The 20,336-nt window shown below is 35.5% G+C and overlaps 1 protein-coding gene across 1 annotated transcript in view; it reads left to right on the forward strand.

Annotated features, from left to right (window-relative positions):
* Positions 1–20,336, forward strand: part of LOC128579311 (ankyrin repeat domain-containing protein 26-like) — a 36,521-nt gene that overhangs the window by 6,621 nt on the left and 9,564 nt on the right. The window contains exons 2-9 of the mRNA XM_053581457.1: positions 1,424–1,637; positions 2,949–3,129; positions 4,361–5,278; positions 6,177–6,329; positions 13,625–13,695; positions 14,042–14,135; positions 15,236–15,309; positions 15,643–15,727. Of these exons, the coding sequence (XP_053437432.1) occupies positions 1,424–1,637; positions 2,949–3,129; positions 4,361–5,278; positions 6,177–6,329; positions 13,625–13,695; positions 14,042–14,135; positions 15,236–15,309; positions 15,643–15,727 (1,790 nt within the window). The remainder of the gene's footprint in view (positions 1–1,423; positions 1,638–2,948; positions 3,130–4,360; positions 5,279–6,176; positions 6,330–13,624; positions 13,696–14,041; positions 14,136–15,235; positions 15,310–15,642; positions 15,728–20,336) is intronic.

Raw genomic sequence — 20,336 nt, forward strand, 5'->3', positions numbered from 1 at the left:
CTAACATTATATGTATATACATTAGGTGGATAAATCTGTGAGTAAATCTGTGATATGTCTGTATTTGTTGAACCTAGTGACATCTAGTTCCCTTTGGGTGGTTTTGTGAAGTTTTGGATAATTAGAAGTATTTTTTCATCAAAGGTTTCTCATAGATCACAAATATCTCAGTTTTGTGAATATTTTCTTTCATGATATCTAATCTTTTTTTTTTTTTTTTTTTTTTTTTTTTTCCTATCTGGTGTAGTCTGCCTCTCTGACATTACAATTTACACGTGTATCAGTACAGGTTTTTTTAATTTTAATTTCTTCCATGTCTATACTTATCTTCTTAAGATTTACATAGGGATAGGGTTGCACTACTTTAAAACAGCTTGTCCCTTTCTGCTGTTGCTTTTATAATTTGAGATAATACCCTACGCAAGAGGCAAGATGTATTTCATGATTATCTTATGCAGTCTGTGTTTTTCCATCCTTCATTATGAGAATGGACACTTCCTGGCACTATATGAGCACCGGGCTTGGTTTACCTTGATGTTGTTTAGATAATTTTTCTCTTAGTCTCAAATAATTCCTAGCACACATGCACAGTTGACTATTCTGATAAATACCTGAGAGGGGAACCTCCACACATCTCCAGGATTCTTTCACTATACTGCTTTCTCCTCTTCAGTTGCTATCCTGTGATCACTGTCTGCTTTGGTCTTTTCAGACTGTCCTTACTCAACAACAATTAGGGGAGTCTGGTAGCGTGTAGGTCAGGCTTTTTCTTTTTTTTATTTTTTTTCTCCAGGTGTGCTTTCCTGAAAACTCTGTTAAGAAAGGGATCTGGGGCATTCCCAAGGCTTCCTTCTCTTGTTTTCTATTTTTCAAAGATCTTTGTCTTTGTTGCCTTAATTCTACTGTCTTAATAATAACTGTTTAATGTGTTTTGGCTGGGTTTTTTTTTGGGGGGGTAAGGGGGAAGATGAAAAATTAACACCTGTTCCTCTGTCTTGGCTAGAAGGAGATTGCAGTAGAACTTCAGCACATGCTATGGACTGGCCAGCATGCTTTTATTCTTGCTTTACTTTACTGCTTGCTTCTCATCCTTCATTTGTCAGTATGGCCATCTCTTCCTCAGAGAAATCTTCCCTGGGCCCAGTATAGATTAAATTCTCTTACATAACAGACTAATTTTCTTACAGAATCTATCTGAATTAATAATTGTCACTGTTTTGTCTTTTTTTTTTTTTCACTTTACTTCAAGCTAAATAAGAGCTGAGGTCCTGTCTAGTCTGCAGAGCTCAGTATCACATGTCAGCCACTGTACCCACTGGGTTATACATGTATAATGTGTGAGTGAGTGACTGTGAGAATGTGAAGCCCTTTATATATAAAAACTGTTCCTGTATTCTCTTTCTTTTTTTTCATACCGATATAGATTCTTTTAACCAATTGGAAATTCAAAACACAGCTCTTCCCTGTAAGAGCCATGCAGAACGTAATAAAAATTATTATAAAAAACTTACAGATAATATCAAAGCACTGGAAACTATGATTATTTTTCTAAAAATGAAGCTATCTAAAACGAAAGGAATAAACTTACAGTTATACCATCAAAGATGTGAATGGGAGCAAAAACTCCACAGTTTGAGGTATGAAATCCTAGCTTTAAAGAAACATTTGAACTATTTATTTAGAACTATTTATTTGAAATATTTATTTATTTATATATTGTAGAATTTTTGACATTGCTGACATATCATCTTGTATTTAATAGGAGAGAAGTCATCTTAGTCTTCTGCGGTATAAAATTCTTGGAAATAATAAAATAAGTTCTTAATTGTAATTACAATTACTGATAATTAAATGTATATTCTTTTAAATCATAATTCTAATAACTATATTAGAAGTTCACCTTAGGGAAATCTCCTTTTATTTAACAAATTGAATTTGGAATTTTAAATATTTGTATTATAATTAATACTGTTATGAACATTTTTACACAAGTCTTAATTTTCAAATTATATGCCTTTAACATATTCTTCAATATAGAATTCTTGGGTTAAAGTAATCTAATGAAAATGGCTTTGGTCAATATTTTGAAATGGTTCTCAGGAATGTTTATGCAAATTTATAACTCAACCAACAGAATTTCAATTGGCCTTTTTCAACCCAGAAGAAATTTCTTAAGGAAATTACATAGTTTGTTTTCATAATGCAGGGAATGAAAAGGAAAATGGAAAGTGACTACTGATTCGCTTGTTCAACATCTCTCCTACACAGATAAAATTAATTTAAACTTTTGTGTTGAAAACATATATTATTCTTCATTGTTTAATTAAATATTAGACCTTGTCTTTCCCCAAAAGGAATTTCAGAATTGTTTATAATATATACCAGCATCAACAAGTACCTTGAAATTATCACTCAAAACAGAAACACAGAACACGTGGGTAGCAAATATAAAAATAGCAGTCTGCAATTATATGTTGTGTGAGAGACATCGGAATGAGTTCTCTTACACTGCCAGTGACTTTCAGGAATGCTTGTGTTGTTTTGTGAAGATGAACATTTCCCTCCAGTGAATTCATAAACTTATTTATAAATGGTAAATTTTGGTTAGTTTACACTCCATGATCTGTCCCAGTTTGGGAGTAATTATGACTATGTAAAAAAGTAATTTTCAACTTATACATTTGAAAATTTTCAATATCCTTTTCAAGAGTAACTAAACTAACAGAAACTTACCAATTAGGAGAATGTTCTTTCACATCTACTTTTCATGTGTACATGTCTTTTGGGAGAAAATGAAGTGAGATATTCAAAACCTTAGAACTAGAAAAAACAAATATTCAAGAAAACAGACATTTTATTAGATAATCAATGAATAGATGAAGAGTCAGGTCTCAAAATGAACTTTTCGCTAACAAAATGAATTTTAAGATAAGTATATTTAACTGCAGATTCACACTAAAAGAAATGGAAGAGATGAGAAAAAATGATTCTATAGCATTTGAACAAATGAAGGAAAAGTTAACAAGAGAAATAGAGCAACATAGAAAAGAAGTTGCGATAAAAGAAGAATTGGAACACAGACTGAGAGCCCAAAATGTGGAGTTGGGGACCCTTAGAAATAATCTGGAGGTAAATTAATCTTTGGTTAACATCACATTTAATATTTTACTTCATCACTATTAGTTGTGATGTCTCTTTGATTCAATGCTTATTGTTATAAAACAAACCAAAATCGGGCGGCGCCTGTGGCTCAGCGGGTAGGGCGCCGGTCCCATATGCCGGAGATGGCGGGTTCAAACCCAGCCCCGGCCAAAAAAAAATAAATAAATAAAAACTAAAATCTTGCCTTAAAAATTAACTATGATATTTATAGCTAAAGTTGTTTATTATAAATCTTGGCATCCAAGTAGTATCTTATTTCAATACAAAGAATTTTTTAAAATAATATACCATAATATATACTTAATGATGACTTATTAGGTGTTTTGTTCCTAGTAAAATAGTTCAGTGATTTTTCCCCTATTTCACATTTATTACAACTTCAAACATTATGAAGAGGAAAGAAACAAAATGTATTGTAATCTAAAGTAATCTCATGATTTTCTAAGAAGACCTCTGCAAATTTTATCTTATTTGTCATTTGTGTTTTGAAATATAAGGCTTATTTTGCATTTCTCTATTTATTCCAGAGAGGTAACTGTGATTTGGTAGATGAGCCTCATGGGTTAGGATCAGAAGACTGAGGAAAATCCTACAAGGGGCTTATACGTTTAATCTCTCCTTTTCAGAATTGTGATCAGTAACTGAGTTAATTGATATATAGAGAAATGCTTTGCACAATGCCTAGATTTGTCATTTATCAATAGATACAATTGTTATAACTTAGGATAAAAATGTTAGAAGATTAGAATATCTATAGAATGCTCTCTGAAAAAAAACTTAAAGAACGTTGGCAAATTTTGCCTGTTCTAGTGTACGCAGAGCTGAGGCTCCTACTATGGAGGGGGATGTAGGTTAGACACCAGAGTGTACACCCAACTTTCTAGTGTGTCACAGTTATTAGAGTTTTGTGCATTTGGATTTGTTGTCATTCAAAGAAAGCCTTTTCCAATTTGGAGATTCATAAAAATTCTTTACTGATTTCTTTTTTGCTTTCACAGATTCATTGCATTCATGTAAATTTTTGAACTTTCAGGAATTTATGCTCTATAAGGTTTGAGGTTTGGATCCAGCTTCTTTGCCCAGTTAGCTGCTTTTTACAACCCTTTCATTTCATAAATGTGCATGTTATTATTTACTTTCTGGGGAAATCGTGGTATTTTATTGAGTGATAGCTAAAAGTTTCCTTTCTTTTACTTAGAATTGTCAAAGGCATGAACATGAAAGAGATCTCCTGAACAAAGAAATTGTCAGACTAAGATTGAAAGTAGAAAGAATGAAAATGAACAATGAGGAGATAGACAAGAAACACTTGCGGGACTTGGAAATCATCAAAGACAAGACTGATGATCTTCAAAATGCTGTAAAGCTCAGTGAAGAAAGGTTAATGAAAGTAACAGCCCAGTATAATGGCCAGCTCAACATACTACGAGACGAGAATAAAGTGCTACAAGCCAAACTGAAGGAAGCGAAAGAAAACCAGGAAAAACTAGAAGCAGAACTTGAATCCCACCGTCTCAGACTGGCAGATGCTAACAATGAGCGTCACCAAAGTCAGGTCTCCCAAAGAGACCTTGCCTTCATTGTCCAGAGAACAAAAGAAGAATGGTCTGTTACACTGGAGTATATGAACTCTCGTGCCGAAACCCTTTTCCAACAACTCTGTGATGCAGAAGAGAAATTCAGTTGCCTGCAAGCTGAGTTTTGTCACATGAAAGATGCTCTTCGAGAGAAGAGTTTTGCTCTAGAAGGTGCACAGAGAGACCTGATGGAAGCACAGTTGGAAAAGCAGAACATTCAACTGAAGTATCAAAGTGAACAAAGAACAGTGAGTATGTACATTGTAAAGCAGGAGTCTTTAGAGCAGAGACTGTCCGGACTGCAATGTAAAACTATGTCACTTCAACAACAGCTGGATGATGTTCACAAGGATTCTGCAGATAAAGAGAAGGCAAAACACAGCAGAGACAGCCCGTGTGCTGCAGTGGTGAAGGCTCTTGAAGTAGGGCATGAAAGGTACAGTCTGCTTTTGGAAGAGGAAAACAAGAAGTTGCTTGATGAATGCAATCACTTAAAAGAAAGGCAGTACCAATATAAAAAAGAGAAAGTGAAAAGAGAAGTAAGTATCAAGAAATAAACATTTTTCAAACTTCCAAAAAGAAAAGTGAAGTGGTATTTGGTAGTGACTAAGCATCGTATCTGGTTGAATGTGAGACTATCTAGATCTATATTTGTGATATCAGCCTAGAAACATACCTTGTTTCCAGCAAATAAAAGTTAGTGCTGAGAGATGTTTTACCTTGAGTAAAGACAGTGTGTCACTTACAACATTTTAAGAGTTTAAGTTATAAATTGTTAATAGACATAGAGTAAAAATGCTGAAATCATAATTTTAGTGTCTTTATGTTGCCTCATTTTAAGACAGAGCCGAAGCAGAAAAAAGTGAGTAGGAAGCTGAGTAGGGTAGGACTTGCAGGAGTTGAGATTAGGGAGGGAGGTGGAGGCCAGCTTACTTAGGGCCTGCAGGAGCCATTGGAATTTTACTTTTATTCTAAAATAGGGATTATTGGGAGAGTTTGAGCAGAGGACTGAATTTGTGAGAAACTTTGAGGCTGATCTGAGCTTCTAATCAAAAAGAAAGAAACCATTTTACAGGGTAGAATTTGCCACCACTATCCCATCCACATGCATATGAATCTTTTGTTATGCATTTCACATTCCTTTTAAGCCTTCAGTTGGTCCTTATGCATTTCACATTCATGAGGGGAGGAATGAATAGAGGACTGAATCTGTTGTCTGAGCAGTAGAATACTGACTTGGGGGGGAGGTAGCACTTTCCTTAGTGTCCTTAGCCAAATTTAGTGGTCAACAGGAATGTGTACACAGGAGGAAAAGAAGGTGAGTCAATGCAATGTATGTGATGATAATCTTCAAGGTATATATGTTAAAGTTAAATATTATTAACACATCCTAATAATAAAGTGTTTATAATATCTGCAACAAAAATATCTTACCAGGCAGTTTTGAGACAACTTCGCCAAGAACTGTGTGATACCATGCAAAAACTATCCAGATCGGAGACGTTACTAGAAACTACATCACGTTGTCACATTCATTTAGAAGATGAGACCCAACATTCAATGAGAAAAATAAGTCAGATGACAAACCAAGTATGTACATAATTAACATGCCACCCGTTAATCTAGAGCTGATCCAATAAAATAAAGTGTTTTAGAACACTAGCTGCAGGTGACAGCTTTCTTTTTATATTTTCATTATGAGTAGTTTTGTACAATTTTATTATCTTTATCATGTACTTATTTCTTAAATTCTGACTTTCATTCTTCCACTTTTCCTTAAAATTACTTAGAAATATACCATATTTTCTTATAATATATGCCCTTAGGAAAGTCGAGGATTATGCATCATTTTTCACAGAAGTTGTGAGACATTTTTCCTATTAAGCAGTAGTTTTCAGTGATTTCTCTATTGCCATTGTGAGGCAAGCCAGATTAAATCAGGGTAATGTCTAATGAAATGTTCCAGAACATATCTTCAATTTTGTGAATGGATACAAAATCTGTGTATACTTATTTCACGGATTTCAGGTTAACTCATAGAGAAAGGCCTTTATATTCTTGTCTAAAATGAAAATGCTGCTCGGGAGGCTGAGGCAAGAGAATCGCTTAAGTCCAGAAGTTGGAGGTTGCTGTGAGCTGTGTGAGGCCACGGCACTCTACAGAGGGCCATAAAGTGAGACTCTGTCTCTAAAAAAAAAATAATAAATAAATAAATAAAATGAAAATGTTTTAGGTTAATTTATAAACTCTTTGCAAAGTTAATTGCCTTCATTTCCATTTCACTTTAATTATATTGTAAAAGCACAGAAATATTCAGGTCTTGGATAGGAGGTACATCCAAAATAAAGAATTAAGAAAATTATCCAGATCCTGCCATTGGATTTTTAAAAGCAAATGTATTGAGGTCTCATTCACATACCATGCAGTTCACCACTTAATGTCTCTTAGTATATTCACAGGGTTGTGGAACCATCATCACAATCAATTTCAGAACATTTGCATCAATGTGAAAAGAAACCCCACATCTTATAACCATAACCTCCACCCTAATCTTATCCCTCCACTTTCCCCAGGCCTGGGCAACCACCATCTACCTTTATCTCCATAGATTTGCTTATCTAGACAGTTCATTTTTGGGGTGGCGGGGTGGCGGTGTGGGGGGGGAAGGAGACTTTATCAATCAAATTTTATTTTATTTTTTTCCAAGGGACATATTACATCCTCACAATGTGCACAATAGGTGAGATCTTGCCTCGTGCCCTCCCTCACTCTGCCAAACGTTCCCCACCCCGCTTCACTCTACCCACAAACTGGACTATAAGAGTGTTTTATTGTTCTTATGAGCATGTAATTGTTTATATATTGATTTCATATAGGTATGGAGGTATGGATTTCATATTGGATATTTATTTTTCTATTCTTATGGTACTTTACTAAGAAGAATGTATTTCAATTCCATCCAGGTAAATGTAAAAGATGTAAAGTCTCCATCTTTTTAATGGCTGAATAATATCCCATGGTATACATATACCACAGTTTGTTGATCCATTCATAGGTTGGTGGACACTTAGGTTTCTCCCATGACTGGGCAATTATGAATTGAGTCACAGTAAACACTCTAGCGCAAATGTCTTTGTGGTAAAATGATTTTTGTTATTCTTGATAGATACCTAGTAATGGGATTGCAGCGTCAAAATGGTAGGTCTACTTTTAGATTTTTGAGGATCCTCCATACTTCTCTCCAAAAAGGCTGTATTATTTTGCAATCCCACCAGCATGGTAGAAGCGTCCCTTCTCTCCATATCCACAATAGCATCTGTAGTTCTGGGATTGCTGGGGTTAGGTGATATCTTAGAGTGGTTTTGATTTGCATTTCACTGGTGATTAAAAGACAATGAGCATTTTTTCAAGTGTTTGATGGACATTCGTCTGTCATCCTCAGAGAAGTTTCTGTTCAAATCTCTTGCCCACTTATAGAGAGGGTTGTTTATACTTTCTTATGGTTCAATTTGAGTTCTGTGTACGTTCTAGTTATCAGGCCTTTGTCAGATTCATAACATGCAAAAACTTTCTCCCATTTGAAGGCTGGCTGTTGGTTTCATTTGCGATAGCCTTAGGTGTGCAAAAGCTTTTAAGCTCGATCAAGTCCCAGGTATTGATTTTTGGTGTTGCTGTAATTGCTAAGAGGGTCTGTCTCACAAAGTTTTTTCCCAGGCCAATGTATTCAAGTGTTTTCCCCCACTCTTTCCTAGAATTTTTATTGTTTTGTGTCTTATAATTAAATCTTTCATCTACGAAGAATCAATTTTTTGTCAATGGTGAGAGGTGCAGGTCCAGTTTCAGTCTTCTACATGTGGATAACAAGTTCTTCCAGCACCATTTGTTAAATAAGGATCTTTTTCCTCATTGCATGCTCTTTGTAGGCTTTTCAAAGATTAAATGGCGATATGTGGCTAGGTTCATCTCTAAACTCTCTATCCAATTTCATAGATCTACATCTTTATTTTTATGCCAGTACCATGCTGTTTTGTAGACAGTTCTTATAAATGGAGCCATATACTACTTAGTCCTTTGTGGCTGGATTCTTTCACAAAACGTGTTTTCAAGATGAATCCACGTTGTAGTATGGATCAATACTTCATTTCTTTTCATGGTCTGGTACTGTTCTATTGTGTGGTCCTACTGGTGATCGATTCTTCACTTGCTGGACCTTTAGGTTTGTTTCTACTTTTTGCCACCAATGCATCATAGTCCCATGAACATTAATTTAAATGATATCAAGCGGACGTGTTTTTATTTCCCTGCCATTGACTATCATCCTCAGTTAGTTAGCAGATTTGACCATCTCTCTGCCTTGCTCATGCTGTGCTTCCCGCTTTTTTAGCTTCTGATCATCTAACCTCCTTCAGACCTGAGCACAATTTTTCCTTCTTCATGAAACTTTCTCTGAGTGTTCTGACTTTCGTTGACTTTATTCTTTAGTACTTGTTATCTAATCTGTGCAGAATAAGTTAGTCCTTCATTTTGCATTGCTTTTTTTAATTTTTTTATTATTAAATCATAGCTGTGTACATTTGTGCAATCAAGGGGTACAATGTGCTGGTTTCATATACAATCTGAAATATTCTCATCAAACTGTTCAACATAGCCTTCATCGCATTTTCATGCTTATTGTATGTAGACATTTGTATTCTACCTTTAGTAAGTTTCTCCTGTACCCATTCTAAGATGCACCGTGATGTGGCCCCAGCCCTTACCCTCCGTCCACCATAACCTCCCCTCTCCCTTCCCTTCCCTTGGTCCTTTCCCCATATTCTTGAGCTATAGTTAGGTTATAGCCTTCATATGAAAGCTATAAATTAGCTTTATAGTAGGGATGAGTACATTGGATACTTTTTCTTCCATTCTTGAGATACTTTGCTAAGAAGAATATGTTCCAGCTCCATCCATGTAAACATGAAAGAGGTAAAGTCTCCATCTTTCTTTAAGGCTGCATAATGTTCCATGTTATACATGTACCACAATTTGCTAGTCCATTCGTGGGTTGATGGGCACTTGGGCTTCTTCCATGACTTAGCAATTATGAATTGGGCTGCAATAAAAATCCTGGTACAGATGTTTTTGTTATATTGTCATTTTTGGTCTTCTGGGTATATACCTAGTAAAGGAATTATAGGATCGAATGGCAGGTCTATTTTTAGATCTCTAAGTATTCTCCAAACATCCTTCCAAAGGGAACATATTAGTGTGCATTCCCACCAGCAGTGTAGAATTGTGCTCTTTTCTCCACATCCATGCGAAGATCTCTGGTTTGGGGATTTTGTTATGTGGGCTACTCTTACTCAGGTTAGGTGATATCTCAAAGTAGTTTTGATTGGCATTTCTCTGATGATTAAGAATGATGAGCTTTTCTTCATGTGTCTGTATTCCGTGTGTCTGTCTTCTTTAGAGAAGTTTCTCTTCAAGTTCTTTGCCCACCCTGTGATTGGATCACTTGTTCTTTTCTTGCTAATACGTTTGAGTTCTCTGTGGATTCTGGTTATTAAACCTTTATCGGAGGTATAACCTGCAAATATTTTCTCCCATTCTGAGGGCTTTTATTTTTTCATGAAGAGTCATCTTGTTCAATTATAAATTTGCTTAAGGTGAGAATAATATCTAAGTTGTATATAAAACGAGCACATTGTACCCTATAATTGCGTTAATGTACAGCTATGATTTAATAGCAAAAGTTGATACGCCTATAAGTTATCCTTATATAAATTGAAAATGTTTTAGATTAACATTTGTTAGAATATAATTAAATACTTTATACTATACTGATAATTGATATAATAAAATTTTATTCTAAATATATTTTAAGCAATAAAATATAAAATTGGAACTTTTTTATTAAAAAAACAGAAAAAAACTCTTTCTTGCTATTGTTACTAATTTTCTCTATTTGGGATATATATTTCAGTGACTTTTCCCAAGTTATTTTATAATTAATAGATGGTATTTAACAGAATTTAGTGAAAAGTATTTTGTAAATATGTCTAGCTGTGACTTATCCATTGCAATATCTTCCCAATGAAGTTTGTAATTGGGGAATTAAGGAAATTATATGGAAAGAAGGTGAAGGGGAGTCTCAGGGAAACTTGCCCTTTTCCCCTAGGTTGATGTGCTGAAAAGATCAACTCACAGTTATAGTAGATAATAAGAGAAAGGTTTATTTCCAAATACCATGCACATGGGGGGTATGAATGATTGCCCAATGTTTCAGTGATAGTCAGTGGCTTTTAAAGATGCCTTTTAGAAGGGAGGGGGGAGAGAAGCTGTAAAATATATGTGTAGCAAGTGGTTGCGAGGGATGATGGGTAGATGGAGGGAAACAGACTGAGTTGCAGTTTAACCTGAGAGACAGGTCTCAGTGCTTCAAAGGACATTAGGGCCAGGCCTATGTGATAAGGACTCCAGAAGCCCCTTTTCTGATTCTAAATCAAGTTATTCAGGTTTTATAGAGGAGAGACTAGTGCATTCTAATCAAAAATGGCCTTTTCATTGAAAATATTCTCTATACCAAGGAATTATATTTTGATTTCCTTATCTCCTTCAAAGATATACATCTGGAAAGTACTCTATGTCTTTGCTTATCTCCTCATGTAATCTTATTTAATATTGATAAAGTTTGAAATATTTCCTGTAGTTCTTTCTTATTGTTCGTTGCTGTTTCAACAGTAGCAAGAAAATATTTTTCTGTTTTTTGTTTTTTTCTTTGTTTGTTTTAATGAGTTAGGGCCAAACCAGTCTGCTTCTTTCCTGCTAATACTAATTTAATTTCCAAGGAAAGTGTTCAACCAAATAAATAAGTGAATGTAGATGCAACCAGCAGGAAAAAAAATATATTCATATCATTCTCACTATAGAAAAAAAATTAAATTAGTACTCCTTCATTACAAAGTCAGAATTGGGACTTGTAGATTGATAATTGCCTTTCCAACTGAAAAGCTCTGGCCTTTCTGATCTACCACAGCACATGACCTTAACTTGATCATCAGAGTGCTTGCTAGTGCAGCCCATCATATCCAGTTGCTGGGAATGAAGTGATCAAGGCACCTTGATTTATCAATGGAGTACAGTGTTTTCAGGTTGAGGCTATTGCCTGGGGTCATGTAAGTTCCATACAACTCACTCTAGAAGATGCTCTGTGCACTGCAGTGCATGGTCATCCATCCCACTGATTGCTATGGAGACAAGTAAGCCATGAATTCTTATGAGTGGACGAAAACACTGCTGGCTACTGGAGTTGGTGACTGTTATCTACAGAATTTGGGACTGTTGTGGGCATCATGCTATGCATTTATTGCCCATTTCAGTAGTGTGGAGATAGTTGAGTGCAGCTGTCGGGGACCATTTTCATTGGCATGTCACCTGCCTAAACTATAAAATTAGAACATAAAATACAACAAGATGTTAATAGTAAATATTATATGCCACTCACCATGTGCCTCACGTTTTTCTAAGTGCATTACGTGTATTCCCCAGTTCAGTCTTCCCAACATCCACATGAGGAAATCAGTGCTATTCTGTCCATGTTGTAGATGAAGAAACCAAGTTGCTAATTTGCTAAAGGTCACACAGCTAGTACTGGTGGAGCCAGTACTCAAACCCAGATCTTTTGGCCTCTGTAAATGTCCACCTCTCAAACTATTCCATGAGACATCTGGTTGTCATCTGAAGCATACACACAACTGAGATGTGAGAGAAAAAGTAAAACCTGGTCCCCTTGCTCTGTGGGAAGCTGAAGTGTGCTGTCCCCCGTGTAGCAGTGCACAAAGTTCTAGCCTTTTCTCTATTTTCCCTGTAAATTGGCTCAGAGACTACAATGTGTCTATGAATATGGACAGTTAGCATTTACCAACTTGTGCCTGTCTACTTGCTCATGTTCACAAAAAGAAAAAAAATAAAATAAACATCTGGTCACGATGGTTAGTAAAACATAGCTTTGACGTGACTGGGTAGGTTAAGTGGTAATTTTAACATCATGGCCTCTCCTTTGTCATGTTTAATTGCAAAGTTTTAATAGTCATCCTCACAGTTTAAGGCGACACATTTAGATTAAATTCTCTCCTAGTGAAAACTTAAGCCTTGCGACTTAACTTTGGGGTTGACATTCTCTGTTGTACTTTTCTTCCCATTTATTTTTAAAAGTCCTTTTCCTTTTCCTAAAAGAAAAGATGATGGTGAGTGTTAGATGCTGAAAGTATATAAGTTGCCTTGTTACAATAAAATTAAATGTGAATAAAATAAAATAATAAAAGTTGATGTTGTGATCTTAGAATACAAAATATACATGCTTATCATAATGTAATCTTCTCTTTCCCCATTTTATCAATTTTATAAATTTGAGTATTTATCTCATACAATATAGTTTGTAAAATTAAGAATAGTGTATTTATTGAGTAGTTAATAGTATTTATGTAATACAATATAATTTGTAAAATTAATAATAATACAATATAATTTGTAAAAGCAAGAATAATGTTGTGTTTTCATCCTATAACAGGAGTAGATAACCTTCTCTGTGAAGGGCCAAATAGTATATTTTAGGTTTTATGATCCAGAAGATTTCTGTTGCAACAGCTCCACTGTGCAGTGATGGCAGAAAAGTATCTATAAATAATATGCAGAATGAAGGGGTGTGTCAGGGTTCCAATGAAATTTAGCTAAAAAATCTCTTCAGGTGATGAGCAGATTTGTACTAGATCATTATTATTTTTAATGCAAATAGTGTGTTAGTCTAAAAACCTTGTTTTCTATATGCTACATTTTTTAGCTGTCCATCCAGTGAGGGAAATGTGGGTCATTTCCAAGTGTAAACATTTTTCTAATCTTTGTTTTAGTTTCAAGAAGTAGAGGATCAACTCAAAGAGGAAGGACACCGTGCCGAGAAGATGCTAGACCAATGGAAAAAGTATGCTTTCAAGCAGCAAAAAAGAAAAATAAAAAGACTTGAGTATTATAAAGAAAATAAGTGTTACAGTTTGAGACTAGTGCTAGTTGTAATAGTAACTATATCTGTGTGAATCTTAGGAAAATTTTCAGCTTTAAGCTATTTTGAAATGCATATTTTTTTTACTTTGTTTCTAAATTTTGCACATTATGCATGGACATTGCTAGAAAAATGATATAGTTGCTTAATCATCTACTTTTCAAATATCTAAGGATTCACATAAACATACCTTCAAGTGTTTGTTCAAAAATTGCATGATATTTAAAAAAATTATCTGACATTAATTATTTTAAAAATTATATTTTAGGATCAAAATGGCAAATTCCAAATTAAAACTTACTGTCAAAGACCAAGCCGAAAAACTCAACCAGTATGAGAAAGACTTGTCAAGTGCAAGTTTCGTAAGTTAATCTCTTATTTTAGTTCTGTGGCAGAATAGGCCGAGTGTATCTTACTCAAAATGCTTTGGACTAGAAATGTTTTGGATTGTGGAATATTTGTACATGCATATTGAAATATCTTGGGAAGGGAATTCAAGTCTAAACCCAAATTTATTTGTAATATATACACCATATTCACACACCCTGAAGATAATTTTATGTAATGTTTTATAATTTTGTGCATGAAGCAAAGATGTTTTCACTGCAACATGGCACATGAAGTCAGATGTCAAATTTTCCATTTGGAATGTCATTTTGACCCTAAAAGTGATTAGGATTTGGGGGCATTTTGTATTTTAGGTTCTAATATTAAGATGCTCAACCTGTAGTACAGATGCTCACTGACTTTCAATGGGTTATATCCCAATAAACCCATCCTCTCTTAGCCTAGCCTACCTGGAACATGTTCAGAGCACTTACATTAGCCTTCAGTTGAAAAAATAATCTAGTTGGGCGGCGCCTGTGGCTCAAGGAGTAGGGCACCGGTCCCATATGCCTGAGGTGGTGGGTTCAAACCCAGCCCCGGCCAAAAAAAGAAAAATAATCTAGTATAAGTCTGTCTATAATAAAGCATTGTATGTCCCTCATACCACATATTGCTAGCCTGGGAAGGATCATGAATCAAAATTCAACATACATTGAAATTGGGGTGTTTCATATCATTTTAAAGTCAAAAAAATTAAGGTGGCCATCATCATTATGTCAAACTTGCAAGGGCTTCACATCATTATGGAGTCAAACAATAGGAAGTTGGAGGATCCCAAGTCAGGGACAACCTGCGTATAAGAATATGGTAGACAATATGAAAAACGTCTCTGATAAAAATATCTATCCCCTTCATAGTGATAGTACTTATTGCAAGTAGTGCCTGTCCCCTTGACTTTACAAAAGAAATTGACTTAATTCCTAAAATTAATGATTTGGGTAGTAAGATTTTAATAAAAACATTGTCATAGCCCAAGAATAATATTTTTATGTATACCACATTTCATTTATCCATTAATCCATTGGTGGACATTTTGTTTTTCCAAGTGTAAATTATTTTTAATCTTTTGTTTTAGGTGCAGAAATCTCTGGAAGATCAGTTAGCAGAGACTATAAAATGTAAAAGGATGATGGAAGACCGCATGCAAAGGTACAGTTAAAAGCAGCACACAAAATAACTTGAGTATTCATAAAGCAAATAGCAGTGTAATATGAGATTGTATCTGTTCAGATAATAAGTATGTTTGTGTGAAGCCAAGGAAAGTTTCAACTTTAAGCTATTTTGAAATGCATGCCTTTGTATATTTTTTCAAAATTTTATACATTTTCCAAAAATACACCTAGAAAAATACCTTTGCCAAATCATCTGCTTTGTTAATCTTTGAGAAATTCTCTAATTATGCCTTTAGATATTTGTTCACAAGCTTTATGGCATTTTAAAAATTTATCTGTGATAAGAATTATTTTATAATATGTATTTTAGCCTTGAAAAAGAAAATTCAAAAATGAAAGTAAACTTTGGAAAGGCACTGGACTGCATTGAGAAGTACGTGTCATCTGCAAGTTCAGTAAGTCAATCTCTTACTTTCTATCATACTTAAAAGGAACTTTTTTTCTCTACTAGTACAGGCTGTACATTCTGCACCCCAAATGCCCAGAAGTATTTCAGATTTTAGAATATTTATATATACACAATAAAATATCTTGAGGATGGGATCCAAGTCTAAACGCAATATTCATTAATACGTCATGAACAACTTATGCACAAAGCCCGCATGTAACTTGATATAATATTTTTAAGTACTAAATTTTGCATGAAACAAAGATGTGTGTTTTCAATGAAACCTGTCACATGAATTCAGATGTGTAATTTTCCACTTGTGCTGTCATCTTTATATGTAAGATGAATAACATTTTGAAGCATTTTGGATTTCAGGTTTGGAGATTTCAGGATAGATGCTCATCCAGGAGCACAGGGAAGGGCCTAGTCAGTGCCTGCAGGTAGTGCTGAGAGGTAAAGCAAACTAAAACTCAAAGATATGGCCTTGATGGCCCTCTTTTTTAATTGGAAGTGTAGGATTGTAAAAGATTTTAGTTTAAAAAAGTGATGAAAAATAGATCTCTGGATGAGACCTTGTATTAAGGAATATTAATACACAGTCATGCCATGGAATCCCAGCACTTTATGAGGCCAAAGTAAAAAGGCCAAGGCAAAAAGATCACCTGAAGCCTGGGCCTATCTCTGCAAAAACTATAAACCAATTAGCCCATCATGGTGAACTGTAGTCCTAGCTCCTTGGAGGCCCAGTCAGGTGAATCACTTGAGCCCAGGAATTAGAGACTTCATCAAGCTGTGATGGTAGCACTGTACTTGATCTTGGGTGACAAAGTTATACCTAGTCTCAAAAAAAAGAAAATAGAGTTCAAAGCAAGGGGAGAAACAGGATGATAGAAAAGCTGTAAGAGGTGATTCATGCCTGTAATCTAAGCACTGTAGAAGGCTTGAAACCAGGAGCTGTAGACAAGCCTAGGTAATGTGAGAACAAAAAGAAAGAAAGAGAGAGAAGAAAGAAAGAGAAGAAAGAAATGAAGAAAGAAAGGTAGGAAGGATGGAAGGAAGGAAGGGAGGGAGGGAAGGGAAAGAGAGAAAAGGAAGAAAAGAAAAGAAAAGAAAAAAGAGAGAGAGAGGAGAGAGAGAGAAAGGAAGAAAGGAGGGAGGGAAGGAAGGAAGGAAAGAAGAAAGGAAGTAAGGAAGAAGGAAGGAAGGAAGGAGGGAGGGAGGGAAGGAAGGAAGGAAGGAGAGAAGGAAGGAAGGAAGGACCTGCAGGTGGTGCTGAGAGGTAAAGCTAACTAAGACTGAAAGATATGGCCTTGATGACCCTCTTTTTTAATTGAGGAAGGAAGGGAGGGAGAGAGGGAGTAAGGAAGGAAAAGGAAAGAAAGAAAGAAAAAATAATTATCCAGGTGTGGGTGTGGTGATGCTTCCCTATAGTCCCAGCTATTCAAGAGGCTGCAGTGAGAAAGTAACATGAGCCTTCATATTAGAGGTTGCAATGAGCTATGATCATGGCATTGTACTGAGTCAGAGCAAGACCCTGGCTCAAATAAAAGAAAGTTTAAAACAGAAATAAATAAAATTTAAAATAGAAAGTAAAAATAAAAATAAATGAAAAGCTGCAAGAAACAGGGAAAAGGCATGTTTATTATAGAGAAGTCTTAAAGTTTGTGGGGGTTTGTTTTGTTTTGTTTTTGAGTTTGTTAGGGAAAGTCCCTATTATAATTGTTTCTCACTCTGGGGAGATGTGCCCTATGTTCTTACATGTGCCCATTAGGTGGGACCACACTGATCCCCTTCCCTTCTCCCCCTTTTTCCTCCCCCCTTAGCTCAACTGGAGTTAAATTGACTTTTTGTTTTGTGGGGGCATGTATTAGTTAGTCTACCAGTTTCATATTACTGTTGAATCCATTGGATACTTGCTTTTCCATTCTTGTGATACTTTACTAAAAAGAATGTTTTCTAACTATCCAGATGTACATTCTCCATCTTTTTATGGCTAAGTAGTATTTCATAGTATACATATACCACAGTTTGTTAATCCATTCATGAGTTGGTGGGCACTAGGGTAGTTTCCACATCTTGGTGATTGTAAACTGAGCAGCAATAATCAAATGCAGATGTCTTTATGATAAGGTGCCATTTTTTTCTTCTGGGTAGATGCCTAGTAGTGGCATTGTGGGATCAAATGGGAGGTATAATTTGAGTTCTTTGAGGACTCTCCCTACTTATTTCCAAAGAGACTCTATTAGTTTGCAATCTCAACAACAGTGTAAAGATGTTCACTTTTCTCCACATTTGCACAAGCATCTCATTTGGGACCCTGTGATGTAAGCTATTCTGAGTGGGGTTAAGTGATATCTAAAAATGATTTTGATTGTATTTCTGTGATGATTAAGACCATTTTTTTCATGTTTGTTAGCCATTCATTTGTCTTCTTCATAGGTTGTGTTCATGACTCTTGCCCAGTGATAGATGGGATTGTTTATTCTTTTTATGTTGATTAATCTGAATTCCCTGTGGATTCTAATTATCAACCCTTTGTCAGATTAATAACCTGCAAATATCTTTTCCCATTCCAAAGGTTCTTTATTTGCTTTAGTTTTTTTTTATTTTTATTAAATCATAGCTGTGTACATTAGTATGATCATGGGGCACCATAAACTTGGTTCGTAGACCGTTTGACACATTTTCATTACACTAGTTAACATAGCTTTTGTGGCATTCTCTTAGTTATTTGGCTAAGACCTTTACATTCCACTTTTACTAGGATTCACATATTCCCTTGAAGATTACTCAATCTGTTCCAAAAGGTAGAAAAAGAAGGAAGACTACCCAACACGTTCTATGAAGCAAACATCACACTGATCCCCAAACCAGGAAAAGACCCAACAAGAAAACAAAATTGTAGACCAATATCACTAATGAATATAGATGCAAAAATATTCAACAAGATTCTAACAAACAGAATCCAGCAACATATCAAACAAATCATACATCATGACCAAATCGGTTTTATCCCAGGGTCTCAAGGCTGGTTCAATATACGTAAATCTATAAATGTAATTCAGCACATAAACAAATTAAAAAACAAAGACCATATGATTCTCTCAATCGATGCAGAAAAAGCTTTTGATAACATCCAACATCCCTTCATGATCAGAACACTTGAGAAAATTGGTATAGAAGGGACATTTCTTAAACTAATAGAGGCCATATACAGCAAACCCACAGCCAATATCATATTGAATGGAGTTAAATTGGAATAATTTCCACTCAATCTGGAACCAGACAAGGCTGTCCATTGTCTCCATTGCTCTTTAACATTGTAATGGAAGTAGGCTCAGTGCCTGTGGCTCAAGAGGCTAAGGTGCCAGCCACATACACCTGAGCTGGCAGGTTCAAATCCAAAGCAGAGGCCCACCAAACAACAATGACAACTACAACCAAAAAATAGCCAGGTGTTGTGGCCAGCACCTGTGGTCCCAGCTACTTGGGAGGCAGAGGCAGGAGAATCGCTTAAACCCAGGAGTTAGAGGTTGCTGTTAGCTGTGATGCCACTACACTCTACCCAGGGCAACAGCTTAAGACTCCATCTCAAAAAAAAAAAAAAATTGTAATGGAAGTTTTAGCCAGCAAAATTAGGGAAGAAAAGGCGATCAAGGGTATCCACATAGGGTCAGAAGAGATCAAACTTTCACTCTTCGCAGATGATATGATTGTATATCTGGAAAATACTAGGGACTCTACTACAAAACTCTTAGAGGTGATCAAGGAATACAGCAGCGTCTCATGTTACAAAATCAACATTCATAAATCAGTAGCCTTTATATATACCTACAATCGTCAAGTTGAAAAAACAATTAAGGACTCTATTCCATTCACAGTAGTGCCAAAGAAGATGAAATACTTTGGAGTTTATCTAACAAAGGACGTGAAAGATCTATATAAAAAGAATTATGAAACTCTAAGAAAAGAGATAGCTGAGAATGTTAAATGGAAAAATATACCATGCCATGGTTGGGAAGAATCAACATTGTTAAAATGTCCATATTACCCAAAGCAATATATAATTTCAACGCAATCCCCATTAAAGCTCCACTGTCATACTTTAAAGATCTTGAAAAAACAATACTTAGTTTTATATGGAATGAGAAAAAACCTCGAATAGCCAAGACATTACTCAGAAATAAAAACAAAGCAGGAGGAATCACTCTACCAGACCTCAGACTATACTACAAATCAATAGTGATCAAAACAGCATGCTGGGCAGTGCCTGTGGCTCAAGGGGATAGGGCGCTGGTCCCATATGCCAGAGGTGGTGGGTTCAAACCCAGTCCTGGCCAAAAACCACAAAAACAAACAAACAAACAAAAAAACCAGCATGGTACTGGCACAAAAACAGAGAAGTAGACGTCTGGAACAGAATAGAGAACCAAGAGATGAATCCAGCTAATTACCGTTATTTAATCTTTGACAAGCCAATTAAAAACATTCAATGGGGAAAAGATTCCCTATTTAACAAATGGTGCTGGGTGAACTGGCTGACAACCTGTAGAAGACTGAAACTGGACCCACACCTCTCAACATTAACCAATATAGCCTCTCACTGGATTAAAGAT

Source organism: Nycticebus coucang, unplaced genomic scaffold (genome assembly GCF_027406575.1).
Source record: "Nycticebus coucang isolate mNycCou1 unplaced genomic scaffold, mNycCou1.pri scaffold_44, whole genome shotgun sequence".
Lineage (NCBI taxonomy): Eukaryota > Metazoa > Chordata > Mammalia > Primates > Lorisidae > Nycticebus > Nycticebus coucang.